General features: G+C 41.3%; 1 protein-coding gene across 5 annotated transcripts in view; it reads right to left on the reverse strand.

The window, feature by feature from the left end:
- Positions 1-19,924, reverse strand: part of SCN8A (sodium voltage-gated channel alpha subunit 8) — a 114,673-nt gene that overhangs the window by 61,251 nt on the left and 33,498 nt on the right. For all 5 annotated transcript variants that reach the window (XM_044914840.1, XM_021704929.1, XM_044914839.1 and 2 more), the window contains exons 6-10: positions 13,916-14,137; positions 12,808-12,871; positions 10,211-10,352; positions 8,246-8,452; positions 7,098-7,391 (exon numbers count right to left, since the gene is read on the reverse strand). In XM_044914840.1, coding sequence (XP_044770775.1) covers positions 7,098-7,391; positions 8,246-8,452; positions 10,211-10,352; positions 12,808-12,871; positions 13,916-14,137 — 929 coding nt within the window. The remainder of the gene's footprint in view (positions 1-7,097; positions 7,392-8,245; positions 8,453-10,210; positions 10,353-12,807; positions 12,872-13,915; positions 14,138-19,924) is intronic.

The raw sequence follows: 19,924 nt of genomic DNA on the forward strand, positions 1-19,924 counted from the left end.
AGGATTCATTTTTATTTACTAATAAAAATATGGGTTACTCTTAAAGAGGTTATTCTTTTACTTAAAGGAACATTATTTAACCCAAAAGAAATGGTTGGAATAATCAAAATATCATTAATTTCAATACATCACTGCCAACGTTTTTTCCAACATTAATTTTTTTTTAAATTTTTTTTTTAAGATTTTATTTATTTATTTGACAGAGAGAGACACAGCGAGAGAGGGAACACAAGCAGGGGGAGTGGGAGAGGGAGAAGCAGGCTCCCCGCAGAGCAGGGAGCCCGATGCGGGACTCGATCCCAGGACCCTGGGATCATGACCTGAGCTGAAGGCAGTCGCTTAACCAACTGAGCCACCCAGGTGCCCCCAACATTAATTTTTTAATAAAATAATTTTATCTTATTACATGCTTTAAAGATATTTTCATCAAAACCTTAAAGCCACAGATTTAGCTCATTTAATTTACAAAACTATCTACCATATGATATAGTTAGCAAAGCCAGTCCTTATTGTCAAAGCAATTGGCCAAATCAGATTTATTTTTATTTGAAAAATTATGACCTTATTTTTCCTTTTTAATAAATATACTAATATGTATCCAAGTGACATCTATCCCACTCCTCAATTTAAAATACCCCAAAGGCCCTGATTATAAGACAGGTAAATTTGGAAAGCCTTACAATGGATTTAAATTTTCTGGGTTAAAGAAAACTTAAAAACACTAATATTTTCAATTGTCCCTTTGTTTGGCATCCCCTAAATTTTTATACCTCAGGGCAATGTGCTATGCTGAAGGCAATGCCTTCCTATTGTGCCTCTGATTTTGTTCTAATGAGAAATGGTAAGGTGGCAGACACAGAGACAGCGACTTTTGGAAGAGTTTATTACTTAATAGCTCTCAAGAGAAGGGGGCATGCCACGCCATGCCAGGCAGGGCCTCATGGGGAGGTACTAGGGTCAGTTAGGAGGCAAAAGGAGCAAGGGAAAAGCATGGTTCCGAACCTGTATGATGGTTTCCTCAGAAGGAACGGCTGAGGCAGAGTAGGCACATCTGACAAGTTTAGGATTGGGCAGTTTGAGTAATTTCAGCAGGCTCTGGTCTATAGGAGCGGTCCTAGCTAAAAGTGATTGAGGGCAGGGGAAACTTTGGTTTGGTGTGTCTTGGTGTGTGAGCGTTAGATAAAAAGTTGGGGCTGAGGGTTTGGATTGGTTGATTTGTATATGAAAGGCACACTTCCAGACAAGTTGTTCACTGTCTAGGAATGAAGTTTGCACTGGGAGGGGCAGTCTCTCCCCAGCTAGCAAGGCTCCTAAAATGTCAAAGCATCATAAAATACAGAAAATAAAAATGATAATTAATACAGTAAGATCCCTTGGGGCGCCTGGGGGCTCAGGTCATGATCCTGGGATTGAGCCCCATGTTGGGCTCCCAGCTCAGCAGGGAGTCTGTTTCTCCCTTTCCCTCTCCCCCGGTTTGTGCTCTATCTCTCTCAAATGAATAAATAAAATCTTTTTTCAAAAAAAATACACTAAGATTCCAAGATTGGATGGCAGGGGGAGGGGGATAGGAAATATCTTTGAGCTTCTACCCACACCTTCAGTTCAGCTGAGGTTCTGTGTTAGATGTTAATAAAAGTGCCTTGGGTGTATGTATCTCCCTAGATGTTAATAAACAGTGCCTTGGGCATACGTATCTCCCTTGCAGGGCTCACTAAAGAGAAATATGGCCAGGACAAGACAAGACTCAGGCACTCTTGGGCTCCTTTGCTGAATCCCATGATAACACTTAATATCATCAATCAATGTCCTAAAAATGTCCTTCAAGATCCTTCTAACTTTGACCCTAATTTAGTTTTTCCATTTTATCTTTCACTCTTTCCCCTCACAGACCCGGCCATGGAGCCACACTGCCTGCAGGTCTGTATGTTCTGCACTTCCAGCTGTGGAAATCCTCGCCACTGTCCATGGTCCAGCCCTTCAGCTTCTTCCTCTATAAACCTTCTTCACCCTTCCACAGCCCCGAGCCTCTGTTTTAGAGTACTTGAGCTCTACTTTCTACTACAGTTCTTTATATACATGCTTTTAGCTTTCCTTTTTAACCAACTACAAGCTCTTTGGGGGCAATCTGCCTGATTCATCTTTGTATCTCCTGGAGTGCTTTGTATATTGTAGGTACAGTGCTTAATTTAATGAACATGTATTTAGATTATATACTGTAAATTAGCCCCCCACACCTGAGCATTACCCCACACCTGCACTGGGTCGCTGCCTCACTTCTCATAGAAGTTCACTTCCCTGGACTAAATCTGTGGTTTTACATTAAGCCGATGCTGGCTGCTGACACTACACGGTACATTAGGTCTCCGCATTAGGAAAGAGGCTTCATTTATTTGACAAATGATCATTAAATACCCATTGTGTATTAAGTGAGATGGATATAGTGGTAAAGAAGAAATACAACATGGTCCCTGCTCTCTTACACCCTGCAGCCTAGTCAGAAATATATACTATATGAGATCTATTCTTAACTGATAGGGAAGTGATAAGTAACATAATGATCAATTCAGTGACCTACAAACACACAGAAATGAGGATCCTAAGACAATACACACTAAAAGAAAACAATCTTTTATTCTTTAATTTCCTGTTCCATTCTTGGCAAAAGAGTTGCCTCTAATAAATGTGGAAGGGGAAAAAATAATTTGCCCCATCTCTCCTTGGACCCAGCATTCAATCTTGCTCTAGCCCATTCTCTAAGGAGATACATCTTGAGGTTATCCACCTCAGCCTCTCTCCAGTCTCAGCTTCCCTGGGCTAGAGGGTTTCAGTGATGACTCAGGACCCTTGGCTCTATTAACTCCTGGGATCCAGGCTGCTTTATAAAACGCGTGGGCCTTAGCTTCTGTCTTCAAAATCTTCCCTGTCCACCAATCAGGAGCTTCTGGTCCCTTTCAGGCAGGCACATCACAGCTAACTAAATATACTACCTTAGGTCTAGGTGCTTGCTTAGGAGAATGGCTCTGGGGTGTTCTTGATTTGAGGAGGTGGCCCTCATATTTTTCCACGGAAAAACTGAGGATTTTAGGGCATCCATGTCAGCCGTCTGTTGGGACAAGGCTTAACGGTGACTGGGATGCTTAGAATGTGACAATTTGGTGATTTAAATGTTCTATGTCCATGCCATATTTCACTTTTTCTTCACGTCACTTTTTCTTCCCCAAACAGCAGGCATTCTCAAAGTGTGGTCTAGGGACTCCTGGGGGTCCTGTGATCCTTTTAAGGGGGCTCAAGAGGTCAAAACTATTTCATAAATACTAAGATGATATCTGCCTTTATCACTTTCATTTTCTCACAAGTATAGAGTGGACTCTGGGAGCCTGACAGTTTCACAGTATTTGGACTTTCCTGATGAGCTGGTAGTGATAATAATGTATGTGATTTTTTAATACTGTGTGTCATTACTTGGAAGATCTGTGTAACTCAGTGAACCAGTATTTCCCAAATGATCAGTGCATGATACTACAAATCATTCATGAGTTATAGATCTATGGTGCTAATACAGCAAAGGATTCTTATTTATTTATTTATCTTAAAAAGATTTATTAATTTCAATTTTTTTTTTTTGAGCGAGCAAGAGAGCGTGAGGGGGAGGGGTAGAGGGAGAGTGAGAGAGAGAAAGTCTTAAGTAGACTCCATGCTGAACCAGATGTGGGGCTCGATCCCATGACCCTGAGATCAAAATCTGAGCTGAAACCAAGATTTGGACGCTCCATCGACTGCGCCACCCAGGTGCCCCAAGGTCCTCAATTTTTAAGGACATCAAGGGGTCCTAAGACCAAAAAGCTTGAGAAATGCTGCAAAGGAAAAATTAAAATACTATGAAAAACTGATAATACTTACTATTTATGAACTGTCCTAAGCCCTATAACAATAGCAGTAATTTTATAGAGAAATGAGTAGGAGATGGGGTGGGCAGATGTCTTAAGGGGCTCTCTGAAGATCTGGCAATAAAGGAGACGGACATACACCTGAACTGGCCATGGGAAACAGAAGCCACATTCACTGGTGAGCCAATAAGAGATGACCATGTATGTGTGGTGGTGAGTGGGGAGGGGTGGCTATATACTGTAGTGTTCAGGAGTACAAGCTCTGCAGTCTGAAGGACCTCGTTCAAATCCTGATTCTAACACCTATTAGCCATATGACCTTAGGTGAGTTAGTTAATCTCTCTCGGCCTCAGTTTCCTCAGTCATTCTTCCAGATAAAACCAGAGAAACTGCAGAATAGTCCTGGGACAAAGAATATGACTTCCATGTGGGGTTTCTCAGCAAGTCTTGGCAGACACCCATGCCCTCTAGGAATCTACAATTTTTTTCAGATGTAGAAATGAGAGGAAGTGAACATTTTCATGCAAAGCAGGACATTTCAGAAGCCCAGTTCTATTTTTTGAGCTAGGGAGCAATCAGTGCAACTCTGTGCTAAAGCCTATAGATTAATCAGAGACCATTCAATAACAGCACTAAGGTATTCATTAACTAGCTCGGTGACGGCTCTCAAGACAAGGGTTGGATGACAACAAAGCTGAATCACACTTTTCCCCAAAAAAAAGCTGAACTAGGAGAAAGGTGAGGTGAAGGTGAGACAGAGAGATGGTTCCAGGCCACAAAGAAGTCCCCAGAAGAGGTGAAATCAGATTTATAAAAATCCCCCATTCATTTGTCCAACAAATATCTGAATGCTAGCCATATGCAGGCCCTGCTTTTAGCACTTTATCTGAGAGGAAAGAATATGAGTCCATGCAGAGTAAAAAGCAACACATAAAGAGGTATGTATAAAACATAATAGAAAGATGAAATGGTAATGTCTCATGAAGTGTGGAATGGGGGAGGTCAGGGATGGTTTTCTGAGAGAAGGATGTGAAGAATAAGTATGGTGTGGACATTGAGAGAAAAATAGGGCATCTTAGAGAGGGGTTTCTGGAGCAAAACTGAGGGTAGGAAACAAACATATGAGAAGAATCTAGCAGTTCATTCTAGTGTAAGCGCAGGGTGCCTGACAGGGCGCAGTGACTGGGGACTGAGAAGGCCAGAAGAGGGGGGTGCTAGGGCTGCCAGCTACAGGGCTGGCGCTTTGTTAGTAAACAGAGTGAATTTGATTAGGATAATTCCCTCTCCCATTCTTCATGATAACTATTCTACACTGTCAATATTTTCTTTGAACCCCCTACTCAATCTCTCATTCCCTCCAATAGGACTTTGAATTTCCTATATTCCATATGGTATCCATCCTTATGCTGGACTGAAATACGTCTTTAAAGTTCTCAATGACTTATATTGCCAAATCCAGTACATATTTCCAATTCTGAGCACATGAAGCATTTCCATTAAATTTCAATCCACTGATCACTCCCCTGCTTTCTCCAACCTTTGTGCTCTCCGGGCTTCACCGAACTGGTTACCTCTGATGACCATTCATTTGTTTTCCTTCATGAGCTCCATCTCCAATGCCCACGGACATCAGTGGTCGTGTCCCTAGCCCACCATTCCTTTCTTTACCTGACACAACCTCTCTTGAGTATCTCAAGTCTCACGGTTCCAGTCACCGTCTCTCACCTCAGAACCTCTTCCCAAAGCTATCACTTGCCTGTTTGTGTGTCTAAAAGACCTCTCTACTTGGTTATCCAACAAGTAATTCAAGCTTGGGGTGTCCATACCGGAAGTTACTCTTCTTCCAAATCTGGCCTGTCCTTTCTTCTGTCCCTACTGCTCCCTCACCAACACACACATACATTACCTAATTCCCATTTGTCCCTTATTTACCTTCCCAAGAAAGCCGTTGCCGAGCCTCCAGGCTGCAGGAGATCTGTGCCCTCTAAAACACTCCAGCCTAGTGCAATTATGTAACAATATGGAACCACCGATGCTATTACAGAAATAAGTGTGAGAGGCCGCTTCACGACAGGGACGGTGTTCGAACCCCCATGAATCTCTAGGACCCGTCATAATCCCCGACGCATGACAGGCACTCCGTGACTGCTTGGGAGTGAATAATGAGAGCTCTGTTTTACTAAGAAGCGTTCTGTCAATGGTATAGAAAACATGCAGGAGAGGGAGAAAGATCAGAGGAAACTAACCTGCATTGATAGTAAAGTAAAAGTACTGTAGAATGAAACAAAACAAAGGTCTCAACTAAGATAGGATTAACAGGATAGAAAGAAGGGGATGACACGAGAGAGATTCTGCTGTGATAAAATGAACAGGACTAGCAGAGACTGAACTGGGAGGTGAGAGATACAAGGGAGAGGCACAGTGAAGCATCTCTGGGAGATAAAAAAAAACACTGGGTACTCTGCCATAAAACTGGTAACTGTAATCTATTCTACACCATACAAACTTTCTAGCATTTCCTTAAAATGGGGAATTAAATGGCCTAAGAATTGGATTTTGGTGGTGTTCTTTGAAATCCAAAAATAGGTGCTATGTGGTATTATTTATAGTAACAGAATGCTCAGCAATTATCCATAAGTCCTCTCCTCTCTCTTTCTCTTAGTTTCCCCATTTATCAAAGTTGGCTACAACAGGAGGCTTTTAATCTACCGTAGGTTAATTTATCAGCATGACACTATATCTAGAATAATTAATTACTAGAATTTGCCACACTCAAATAAGGTGACCTAAAGAGTTTCAGGACTCTTTTTTTTTAACCTACAATTATATGCAGTTCTTAAACAGAGATGTTTGAAAGCTAAATTCTGATGTTCCAAGGTTTAAGGAGAAAGGTACTTCCTGAAGTTTCAGAATGGAAGGCCCACTGGTGTGACACGGATCTTCCAGCTGAAGTAAGTCTGCCAAAGGTGATCACACGGTCCTAGGGCTGGCTAGAGCAGTTGGGGGTGGGGAGGACAGCCTTGGAGCAGAGGACCATCCTAACACACCCACAAAGCCTGCCTCTAGAGAAGAGTATGGAGCATGGAGAGGTAGGCCAGAGGATGTAGGGAAGGGGCTGGAAATGAAGAGCAGACGGTGAGTTCGAGAATCAAGTGAGATTAGGAAAAGCAAAATTTCTTAGGCTTATTTGACCCAGCGCAGAGAGTTTACCTGGTTCATGATGGAAAATTTCCTCCCGATTCTGTTGTCTGGCAGCCGAAAGCCCTTCCTCCTCATACCATCTTCTGACTCCGACTTAAACACCTTCTCAGGATCCCCTTTTTCCTCTCCTTCAGAGAGTTCCTTCTGCTTCCTCTTCTTTCTCCTGTTACGTCTTTCTTTGGCACTCTTGGAACTGAGTTTAGATATTTCAGAGGAGCTGCGAGGAGAGCCTGCCCCTTCTTCACCTTCTTCCTCGATGGCATCTTCTGAGACAGTGCCTGCGGAGGTTGCCATTGCAGCAGCCTAGGGGAGGAGCCACAGTGGCAGGCCGGTCAGAAGCTGTTAACTGGAGCCCCCCGAAGCCACGCGACCAGTGCAGATCATTTCCTTTCCCACATGTGGGGGAAGCAGGGGAAAGGAGGAAGGTGGACCAGCCCGTTGAGGAGACTGTGGCCAGCACCTGGCTGTCTCCATTTTCTGGTTGATCTGTGTTATGGCACATGGCCCTACGTAACCAGGGCAGAACCCAGTGGTGAGAACTCTGGGATTTATTCTCTCGAGTTTCTCAGACAAGAACTTAGCTGCCTTCTTGGTACCAAAAATTTCTTTGGGGCAAGTCTGAAAATGAATGCTAAGAAACTATATTATATATTACGGGCCCAACAGTATAAAAACATTTGTGTATTTGGATAAGGATCAGAGAGCAAAGTGTTAGGGTGGTGGGATCACTAGTCTGTTTTTCAAATTTTACTTTACTATCTTACATGTGTCTTCTTTTCAATTACAGCCAATATTTTCATGACTGCAGAGAATCTCTGAAGGAGATCCTAACGATTTCCTCAACAAAAAGGCTGTGCTTACACGAGACACCATATACCCTGCTCTGGCCACTTGTCTTCCTCCCAGCCACCAGAGCAGATGAACACTAAACAGCTGAGAAATTCAACTAGAGATCATATTAACAAACAATTGGGCCATTAAGACAAATGGAATAACTGGACCAACCGTCTGCAGCTGTTACTTGGGTTATTTTAATCAGATTAATGACTTCTGTTTGACCATGTGCCTAAAAAAGATCAACTGGAATGACAATCAGATGGAGCCTTAATCATGGTGATCTGGCAGGAAGTTACTGTAGCAAAGAATTGATCACCAACCTGTGCCTCTTCCTGTTGCTTCTTAAGTTGCTCCAACATTGCTTTGAATTCAGCCTCTTTTTGCTCTGCCTCCTCCAGGGTTGCCTGATTCTGCTCTTCATAAGCCATGGCCACCACAGCCAAGATCAAATTCACGAGATAGAAAGATCCCACAAAGATGACCAAGACGAAGAAGATCATGTACGTTTTCCCAGCTGCTCGTAAAGTCTGTCAAGACAGAAACCATTTTCTGAGTCACGTGCATCAAATGAACCAGGCTGAAAATAACTCATGGGATAATACTCCTCTGCAGGGGCACCACTGCATTTTGAGTAGAACAGTCCTTTACTGGGGCGCTGGGTGGCTCAGTTGGTTAAGCGACTGCCTTCGGCTCAGGTCATGATCCTGGAGTCCCGGGATCGAGTCCCGCATCGGGCTCCCTGCTCAGCAGGGAGTCTGCTTCTCCCTCTGACCCTACCCCCTCTCATGTGCTCTCTCTCATTCTCCCTCTCTCAAATAAATAAATAAAATCTTAAAAAAAAAAAAAAAAAGAACAGTCCTTTATTGTGTGGTGCGCCTTCATATTGCAGAGCACTTAGCATCCCAATGGCCAAATGGCTTCCTCTATTCCTCAACTCAGAGTAAATGTCACTAGTACCTCCCATTCATTGTGACAGAAAAAATCCTCTTCCATTTCCAAATACTCCTAATATACTCCTTTCATGGAAAAACACTTGATTCTTTTTTTTTTTAAGGAAAAAATGCTCTGAGCTAAGAATTATATTTGACTTTGTTAGTTGGTTCTAAAACAAGTATAAAGAAAAGAATACAAGACTTCAGCTCATTTATCTACGGGTCCTCAAAGAGCATTAATAGACAAACTTCAACTTAGGGATCAGGTTCAAGTCACAGAAAGTCCCCATCTTAAGTGACATCCTTCCTTATCCTTCAGTAAGAAGGTGGGTTTTTAAAGAGGGATATGGCATAAAGAACAGTAGAGAGAAAAGAAGATCCTAGGACTATTCCCTTCACTATTAGTGAGCAAACAGACATCAAAGAACACTTGGGTTTTAGGTTATGTATATGTGACCCACTATTACTTAGTTTTCATTGTTATTCTTTTCAACCACAAATATTTAATGGAACTTAGCAACAACCGTAAATATTTCAGGAGAAAAGATTTGAACCTAAGAGAACTCTAGGCTGTCCAATGGAAAGTAAGAATTCCTTATGGGATCTGAAAATTAGAAGCTTCCCTTCAAGAGATCCTTCATGTCTGAGGGAGACATGTTTCTCATTCTCAAACGGGCATCACCAAATGACAGAGTCAAATAGAAAACAATGAATTATCATGGAATTTCTAAGCTGGAAGACCCTTAGCAATCACCCAGACTTACTTCTCCATCACCACCAGCAAAGTTAAATGACTTGCCTACAGTCACCAAGATAGCCCAACAGAATGGTAGACCTTGTTTTTTTTTTGAATCTGTCACAACCTGCCTGAACAAGTTCAGATGTGTTACAAATCTCACAAATGTTGACATGTTGAGAATCCAAGATCCTTGTGGATAGAAATCTCATCCTTATAATGTCTAGCATAGTGCCTTGTACAGTATGTTTAATTGATATTCCCTAAAAAGATGTTCTAAGCCAAAAATCTGAGAAGAGAAATACTGCAGATGGTCTGGTGAAACAACAGGAAGTAAACAGAGAGAGCAGATTCCCAGGCCAGGGAAAAGGCTGTCAAGACCATGAGCATCTACAGCTACACGTGACTGGCTACTAAAGAAACAGGGACAAGAGCTGGGAGAATTCATTTAATTTTGTAAACCAGCTGACTCTGAGAAACAACATCCTACAATCCTATATAGTATCTTCCCTGAAGGTCTCTTACACAGAATGTCTCCAAACCCACAAACCCTCATGCAAATTCTGTCACCAAAGAAAAAAAAGGCAGCACTCAAAAAAAAAGGTGTTACTACTTACCAACTGATACAAGTTTTCCCAGTAGTCCTGGGTCATAAGGCGAAATAATGCCAAGAAGGCCCAGCTGAAAGTGTCAAAGCTTGTGTAACCATAATTGGGGTTCCTTCCTGCTTTCATACACTGGTATCCCTCTGGGCATTGCCTGAGAAAAGAAAGGGAAGTTGAGGGTTTTTCAGTATAATTCTACCCAAACATCAACTCTAAGCTATCTCCAGGACTGTGGAGATAATAAGTAACCATCTAGAAAGTCAGGTCAAAAAAATAGGTATTAAAAAAAAAAAAGGAAAAAGAAGAAAGAACAAAGTAGTTAGGTCAACTTTTTTTTTTTAAAGATTTTATTTATTTATCATAGAGAGAGAGATAGAGCACAAGCAGGGGGAGTGGCAGGCAGAGGGAGAAGCAGGCTCCCCGCTGAGCAGGGAGCCCGATTTGGGACTCAATCCCATGACCCTGAGATCATGACCTGAGCCAAAGGCAGACACTCAACTGACTGAGCCACCCAGGCGTCCCTAGTCAGGTCAACTTTAAAGAAAAAAAAAATGATGTTCTGGGAACAGCCTAGGATCAGAATCACCAGGCATGCCTCTTAAAAATGCTGATTCCTATGTCCTACCCAGACCTAGGAATAAAAGCTCTGGACATGGGAGCCATGAATCTGCATTTTAAAGAGGCATGCCAGGTAATTCTTATGCACGCCAAAATTTGAGAATCATTGTCCTAGATTGACATCAATGTGCAATTCAACCAAATTCATCTTAGCTACTGTCCCAAATGACAAATGGCCAGCTAGAAGTTCCTCTTAATCAACTGTTCTCTCTCTCTCTTTTTTTTTAAGATTTTATTTATTTATTTGACAGAGAGAGACACAGTGAGAGCAGGAACACAAGCAGGAGGAGTGGGAGAGGGAGAAGCAGTCTTCCCGACAAGCAGGGAGCCCGATTCAGGGCTCAATCCCAGGACACTGGGATCATGACCTGAGCCGAAGGCAGACGCTTAATGACTGAGCCACCCAGGCGCCCCTCTCTCTTCTCTTAATACGCAACCTTAATGACAACCTAAGTCATACTGGGGATTTCAGTGACCTTGGTTTTATCAGTTCTCCTGCTTTTAGATTCACCTGATAGTTATTTCAATGTAATTTCTAGTATCTACTTTGATAGAGAAATTAAACGGACTTCTAGTTGTCATGGTCATCTTAAAACACTAATTCCTAGAGGACCAATATACTCTGGATAACGATTTGACACCCTCACATTTATATAATTTTCTGTTTACAAAGCACTTTCATGTATGTTATCTAATTGGATCATTAAAATAACCCTTTGAGGAATTGAGAATGTGACTTATTAAATCCATTTTGTAGATGACGAAATTGAGGCTCAACTAAGTTGAAAGGCTTGCCAAAAGTCTCAAAGCTAAAAGTAGCAGAATCAAGATTCACATTATGTTGCTATAAACTTGTGTTCATAGCAGCATTATTCACAATAACTAAAATATGGAAGCAACTTGAGTGTCTGTTGGCAGATGAATGGATAAACAAAATGTGGCATACAGAAACAATGGAATATCATTCAGCCTAAAAAAGGAAGGAAATTCTGACATGCTATCACATGGGTAAACCTTGAGGACATCATGCTAAGTGAAAGAAGTCAGTCACAAAAAGACAATCACTGTATGACTCCACTTACATGACGTACTTAGAGTGGTCAAAATCATAGAGACAGAAAGTGGAATGGTGGTCACTAGGGGACTGGGAGGGGAAGATGGGAATTTAGTGTTTAATGGGTACAGTCTCAGTTTGGGAAGATGGAAAGTACTGGGGATGGATGGTGTTGATGGTTGTACAACACTGTGAATGTACTTAACGCTACTGAACAGGACACTTAAAAATGGTTGCAAGAGTAAATCTTATGTTCTACGTATTTTACCACAATATTTTAAAAATGGAAAAAAAAAAAGGGACCCCTGGGTGCCTCAGTTGGTTAAGTGGCTGCCTTTGGCTCAGGTCATGACCCCAGGGTCTGGGGATCCTGTCCCACTTAAGGTCTGTGCTCAGCGGGGAGTCTGCTTCTCCCCACTCCCTCTCCCCTTCCCCCTGCTTGTGGGCTCTCTTTCTCAAATAAATAAATAAATAAATAAATAAATAAATAAATAAATAAATAAAATGTTTTTTAAAAATGGAGAAAAATATTCTGTTGCTATTCTGTTCCCTCCCCATGCCATCAGGCCTGCTATGTTTTGGGTCATCCTTGGTACTAATCTATCATCAAGGCAGTGTCCCTACTCTATATTTTATTAATCGTGTTATAATAGAATGAGGGGAGTCTACAAGAGACAGGCAAGGTATCTGGTGTTATAGACTGTATCCTTAGCCTTTACATTTTTAATTTTGGCTTGAGACTATAGGCACATTCACCTACTAGTGAAATGCCAATTTTGGATGGACGAAAATGAAACAGGAAGAAACTCTGAGTCAACCAGTTTGTCAGACCCAGTTAGGATCTACTACATGAGTACAAAGAAAAGTGAAAATATTGCCCATTTTCATCTGACACATTATTTTAAGGGAGAAGAATAAAATTAGGCGAGCTACTTACCCAGCATCAGAACTGTTCCCACAGAGTAAAGGTTCCAGCATGCCAGGAACTGTGTAAAAATTTGCTAGAAAAGTTTAAAGAGCAGGAAATGAATAAGGCAGATTTAAGTGAATGAGAGAATAAGGTTACACTGTTCCTAACTAGCCCCGGCAGAAACCGTCACTGATTTTAGCTCATATAAATCTTTTCTGACAGAGTAAAACCTGATAAGAATTCTTTCCCATTAATTATTTTCTTATATATACTTAAAAATGAAAAGTGCTACCATATAGCCCTAATCCAAAGTCCTTTTCACAGACACTTGGCCTCCACTCATATTTGACTATGCTACTTTCTGGTGCTTGAGTCTAAGGGGTCTGAAAGTGAGTTTTCTGAGCTCTTTACTCCTCCATACAACTTTAGCCTTCTATCCTTTAAACTTCTCTTTACCAAAGAGAGGCTAAAACCCTCACTGATTACATTACATTGTCCTGTATTAATTAGAAGGCATGTTTCCCCTTTCCTGTATGTGTCCCTGAAATTGCCTTTGCAATAACATTTTTTTAATGGCTACCTAAGTGCCTTTAGTTCCTCCAGGGTGATGAACAGTGATATTGCTAAATTTTCCCAATTATTTTATGGAAGTACTACCACACCAAATGTTCCTTAGTGCAGACCCAAGTGCTGTGGTTCCTGAAATGAAATTATTAAAACTCCGTCACTGAAAGGGGCTCAAATGGTTACTTAGAGATTTACCTGACTTCCCACACCAGGCTGACTACTAAGGTCATAGTAACATGAAGAGAGCTTACGAGGCATTTTCTGAACCATCTGAGGTAACCCAACTAGGGCAAAAGGTATTTTTATCGAACTCCTAAGCCTGATTTTGAAAGCAAAAGTTTAGGGGTGCCTGTGAAAAAGCTATAGAGTTTCACGTTGGGTTTTAAAGGGAGAGAAAAAACCCAGAGACGCTTCTGAACACAGTGTTACCCCGAGGACAGGGAATAACTTCAGTAGCACTGGACTCCTTTCTGGCCTCAACTATTTTTTAAAGCCCAGTGATGGCATCAGACCATGTAAATTAGAGACAGACTTGTCTTTTGCCCCTTGCAGAGAAGGGGCCACCTACTTTTATTGTTGATATATTCTTCCCAATCAAAGCCTTTGGTGCCATTTTCCAGATAGCTCTCGTTGAAGTTTATGGGCCACACAACACACTTATTTCGCAGGTTGCCCATGAACAGCTGCAGTCCAATCAAGGCAAAGACACTCAGGCAGAACACTGTCAGAATCATCACATCTGACAGCTTCTTCACTGACTGGATTAGGGCACCCACAATGGTCTTCAGGCCTGAGGAGATAGAAGCCCCACAATCAGAGTCACTTCAGAGCCCTCCCCACCTCCCCCAGCCTCCCTCTTAGCTACTGGCTTCTACTCCTCCCCACAGCACCACCCTTGAACCATGGCCACTCTCTCTCTTATGCCATGGGAATAACAATGGGGCAGCAATATTATCAATTTTTCCAGAAGTATTAATTCTTAAGTCAATAATTTTTAAGAAGAAAAAGAAAGTTCCTTCTCCAACATGTGGCTCTTTTCCTCCTGGAAGTACTCTCCTGGGTCTGACTGCTGCTTAGCTCCTCAAATGAGTCAGGCTCTTACTTGCCTCAGAGCATTCATACATACTCTTCCCTCTGTCTGGAATGCTTCCTTCCATTCCCCTGTCCTACCCGCCTAACTCCTCTTCATTCTTCAGGCTCAGCTTAAATAGCAATTCCCTCAGAAAGCCTTCCCTGACTTTCAATTCTTCTCCCTCCCCCATTATTATTAATAATTTAATAGCACCTTATACTTTCCTCTATAGCATTTATAATGCTTATAATTAATTATTTATCTGTCTCATTCACAACTGCATCTAGACTGCCTAACCCACAGCAGGTACTCAGTAAATATTCACTGAATAAACAAATGGGAAGATCAGGGATTGAGGAGGTCTCCTGGCTGGACAGAGAACTACTGGAAAGTTTAAAAGCCAAGTTGTGAGAAAGTACGATAAATATTTTCCCAAGCGTTCTGGAAATACCAATGTATTGAAAAGGTTAATTATTATCAACCCAGTATTTACAGTTTGCCTTTCCATTTACAAATACACCTTCTCTGGACCACATATATGCCCTGTTCTCTACAACTGGCCTTTTTTCTGTCCTAGATTGAAAACAAAACAAAACAAAATCTAACCCACTTGAATTTGAGGTTTAAATACAAGCCACTGGTTCAAATTTGAACCTGCGTGTAGCTTTCTTAACTGTAAGGGAGGTATCAGTGATAGGAGACACAGGAAAACATGGTGGTGGGTTCATGATGTTTGGGTCAAAACGGATTCTGTTTAAGACTCTCCTGGGCATGCTCAGACATCAGGCCATCCATAGGAAATGGCCAACAAAGCACTGAGCCCTCCAGGGAGGCCAATGTACCAGGACAGACGGAAGGCAGTCCCAGTGCCTTGACACATAGGACTCAAGAGTGATCTCACCCATGATCCACTTCTGAAGGCAGGAATATTAGACTAAAATTCAAGAGAAATCCTAATCTTGGCTTTGAAGTGTGAAGCTAGGTGTATAATTACTACTCTTAACTAAGTTAGACCACTTACTAGTATGACCTGAGCAATATACCTAACCTCTTGGAATCCTAGTTTTTTCATCTTTAAAATGGGAATAATTATGTTGACTATCATAGGGCTCTTGTAAGGATTAAGCATAATTCATATAAGCACCTAACACAGTACCTGGCACACAGTAAATGACTTAAATGTTAACCATTTTTGCCTGAACCTCAGTTTATTCATCTATAAGAAGGTATTTACAATACCCATCACCGGGTTGTTGTGAGGCTTAAGATGATGATGAACGTAAAATACCAAGTATAGTACCTGGCACTTAACACTTGCAAGCTATCACTGTTACAACACATTGCCCTCATCAAAGAGATATGTTTGGGATAATGACACTGCATGGCTAACCTCGTATCATGGTGATCTAATGGGGAGTATGGACATGACAGCTCTTTGCTGTGTTTTGCAAGTAATCACCTAGAATTTTTAAAGTAGAATTCGACAGAATTTTCTATCTGAGTCCAATAATAGTAATGCATGCTATGCCTAGCATAGGACCTGACACAAAGCATGTACTTAACATATTTTTATTTAAAGAGCAAATGAATGAGAAATTTTCTTTCCTCTCACACAGATACCCTGAAAGGAATCTAAGAGGAAATAAAGAAAAAAGAGCTATGAATTAAGATTGTAGAGACACAAAAGTATGCAAAGGCCTGTGTTTTCTTATAGAATGGACCTTCCATGGAGACTGTGGCCACCAAAGGGATTAGGAAGAACTTGTCTACATTCAAGGCATAGGACACAAGACATTTCTAACCTGATTCTTTTCTCCTCATAAGACTGTGCAGGGGCACTTGGGTGGCTCAGTCGGCTAAGTGTCTGCCTTTGGCTCAGGTCATAATCTCAGGGTCCTGGGATCGAGTCCCACATCAGGCTCCCTGCTCCGTGGGGAGTCTGCTTCTCCCTTTCCCTGTGCCCCTCCCCCTGACCGTGCTCTTTTTTTCTCTCTCTCTTAAAATAAAATCTTAAAAAAAAAAAAAAAAGACTGTTTAAAAAGAGCATCAGACAGGAAATCAGAAAGTAGGAACTCCGGTCCTGGCTCAGTCATTAGCTATGACCCACTGTGTATCAGAACAAATTCAAGGTCCCACCTCATTTTCTTATACACAGGAGTATGTGGCAGTGGGCAGTAGAGGGAAAGCTGAAGAATCTTCTTTAAAAGTCTTTTAAAATAGGGCAGAGATATTTATTTCTTTGAGATTAAGTAGCTGAAATTTCAATCTTATTCCGAAGGCCCTGAGAAACTGTATCATAGTCACACAGGTAAGTAAGAAGATACTGGTGGTATAAAATAGAAAGCAACCATCAAGAAATAAAAGCTGTTTTAGTATTGTGGGACTTATTTTCATAAGTTGCTGAGGAATAGAAAAGTTCTTCATTGTATTTGGCTCGGTTGAGGTGGGCCTATACTAGGTCAATAATTCAAGTCTAGGTTCCTAAAATTACACAGTTCTGTTTTCAAAGTCAAAGCATGATTAAAAAAAAAAGAAATAGTTGAATAGGTCACTGAAGGATGGTTGTAGTTTCTTTTCCTGGATTTCCTTGAGAAGAGCTTATATCTTCCCTGAATGGTTCAGACAATCATTGATCTGAACACTGGATGATTGTTCAAGGCCATTACTATTTCCATTTTAAATGAATGGAGAAAGGAACTATAAGCTGTCATTTGTATTGGTAACAAGAGTATAATACTACAAAATAGTCAAACCAATGCATTTGTGATATCAATCAATCAGTCAATCAAATTTAAAAAAATACAATTTTAGCGTGAGTCTAATCTAATTTTCCTGGGCTGGGAACTCTCTGGACAGTTCCAAGCCCATTTAACAGGAAATTATTAGGCCATGAGGCTCAAATTATCCTGTTTTATAAAGCGGGGCCCCTAGCAGCCTTATTTGTAGGAAGTGACCGTCTGTTAAATCCTGATCTTTTCCTCTGGGAACTTAACATGGGACAAAAGACAGTCTAGTAGTCTTCTCAAGTGGAAGGAATGGTAACATGTAAATTTGGGAACTAAGTGGTAGCCATATTCTGTCATTATATTAGGATGTCTGAGAAGTAAAGGCAGTTAGTAAGCTAAGAGATAGAAAAAGGAAATAGACACATGGAGAGAAAAAACATGAAGAAAAAATACTTCCTGGTCTCTGGAGCTTTCTGGCGCTGCATTCTGGTTTCACTGGCTTCCAGAAGCCCAGAAGCATTCCAGCCCTTCATGTGTCCTTTCACTTGCAACCAAAGATGTTCAACTAATACACCAACCATACATGGAACTCATCATTTTCCTGGGGATAGACCTAAATGCTCTCAGTCAGTTGGTTTAAAATCTTTTCTCCATAAACCAGAAGTCATTTCTGAAGAAATCTGTAAACATGAGTCAAGAAGGCTAAAAAAAAAAAAAAAAAGCTTCAAGTGTTTTCTTCTGAAGTCTGAGGTTTAGATCAACTCCTTGGTGAGAGTTCTTTCAGCTTTCAAGAAGCTTAAAGTAAAAGCTTAAGGTGGAAATGGTATTCAGCTGCTTTTACTTCACAGGGGCTCAGAGAAACAAATCTTAATTGAGTAAGAATAACTGCTAAATAACACTAACTATGGCCATCTAAAAAGTTTACTCTCCAAGATTTTCTTTTCTTTTTTTTTTTAAAGATTTTATTTATTTATTCATGAGAGAGAGAGAGAGGCAGAGGGAGAAGCAGACTTCCCGCAGAGCGGGGAGCCCGATGCGGGACTCGATCCCAGGACTCCGGGATCATGACCTGAGCCGAAGGCAGACGCTTAACCATCTGAGCCACCCAGGCGCCCTACTCTCCAAGATTTTCATCCAGGTCCCACAGGAAGAAAGGTGGTGTGGCGTAATGTTACACAGCAATGTTAAATGTAAATGGTCACTGGGTCATTTGGCCTCTGCCAAGACTCTTCCTCCTTCCATTAGGGTTAATGATTGTGAGTGACCGTACTTGCAGACATCAATGCCAAGTCATGGAGATGAGGCTATGAGTGCATTTCTTCCCTCCCCCAGTTTTACTGAGAAATGATTGACATACATCATTGTAGATGTTTAAGGTATACATCATAATGGTTTGATTTACATATATTGTGAAATGATTACCACCGTAGGTTTAGCTAACGTCCACCTCTCATATAGATACAATAAAAAGAGAAAGGGACAAAAAGAAAAAGAGGAAAAAAATGTTTCCTTGTGATGAGAATTCTCAGGAGTTACTGTTAACAGCTCTCCTATGTATCAGGCAGTGGTGTTAGCTATAGCTCTCATGTTGTACATTACATCCCTAGCACTTTCTTTCTTATACCTGGAAGTCCGTACCTTTTGGCGACCTTCCTCCAATTCCTCCTCCCCCCACACTCTGCCTCCTCGGGGATCCACAAGTCCGATCTCTTTTTCTATGAGTTTGTTTGTTTGTAGATTCCATACATCAGTGAGATCATACAGTATTTATTTGTCTTTCTCTGTCCAACTTTTCAAGGTCCATCCATGTTGTCAAAAATGGTAGGATTTCCTCGTTTTTTTATACCTGAATAATATTCCATTGTGTATATATCTCACAACTTTATCTATTCATCCATCAATGGACATTTAGATTGTTTCCATGTCTTGGCTATTGTAAATAATGCTATTATGAACATGGGGTGCAGATATCTTTTTTGAGTTAGTGTTTTCGTTTCCTTTGGATATATTCCCAGAAGTGAAGTTGCTGGATCATATGGTAGTTCTATTTTTAATTTTTGAGGAGCCTTCATACTGTTTCCCATAGTGGCTGAACCAATTTACTAATCCCAACGGTGTGCAAGGGTTCCCTTTTCTCCACAGCCATGCCAGTGTTTGCGATCTTGTCTCTTCGATGATGGCCATTCTAACTTGTGTGAGGTGATATCTCATCATGGTTTTAATTTGCTTTTCCCTAATGACTAGTGATATTGAGGATCTTTTCATGGACCTGGTGGTCTTTCATATAATGCCTTTCTTGAGCTCAAGCTCTATAGTCTTGCTAGCAGTGACTGACACGCACTAGTAAATGCAGCCAGGCAAAAGTGCTCCCTGTTACCACCAACACAGATCAATAAAGTAAGAAGTTGCTGGTAGAATTCCTGACCTGATGCGTGCAAGAATGGAAAATGCCACTGTTCTGGCTGTGAGGAGAAGTTGCCTTGCTTCTTCTACTGGCTCACAACGCCACATACCAGAACAAGCAAGATACTGATTGGAAACTGATTATCCCAAACAGAGCAGAATGCTCCTTCAAACAACTCCTACACAACAGAGTGTGCAACAGAAGCCCTGTGGGGGCAAATTGGACAGCAAGAACTCTTGGAAAAGGCTAACATTAACTAGCATTGGGATGAGTCTGGGCAGGAGCAGCTAATACATTTACTACAGATCAAGAAAAGACAGCTGGACCCAATGTACAGAAATGTCAGCTACCAGAGAGGAAGTTGGGACATTTGAG

Source organism: Neomonachus schauinslandi, chromosome 5 (assembly GCF_002201575.2).
Source record: "Neomonachus schauinslandi chromosome 5, ASM220157v2, whole genome shotgun sequence".
In the NCBI taxonomy this organism is placed as follows: Eukaryota; Metazoa; Chordata; class Mammalia; order Carnivora; family Phocidae; genus Neomonachus; species Neomonachus schauinslandi.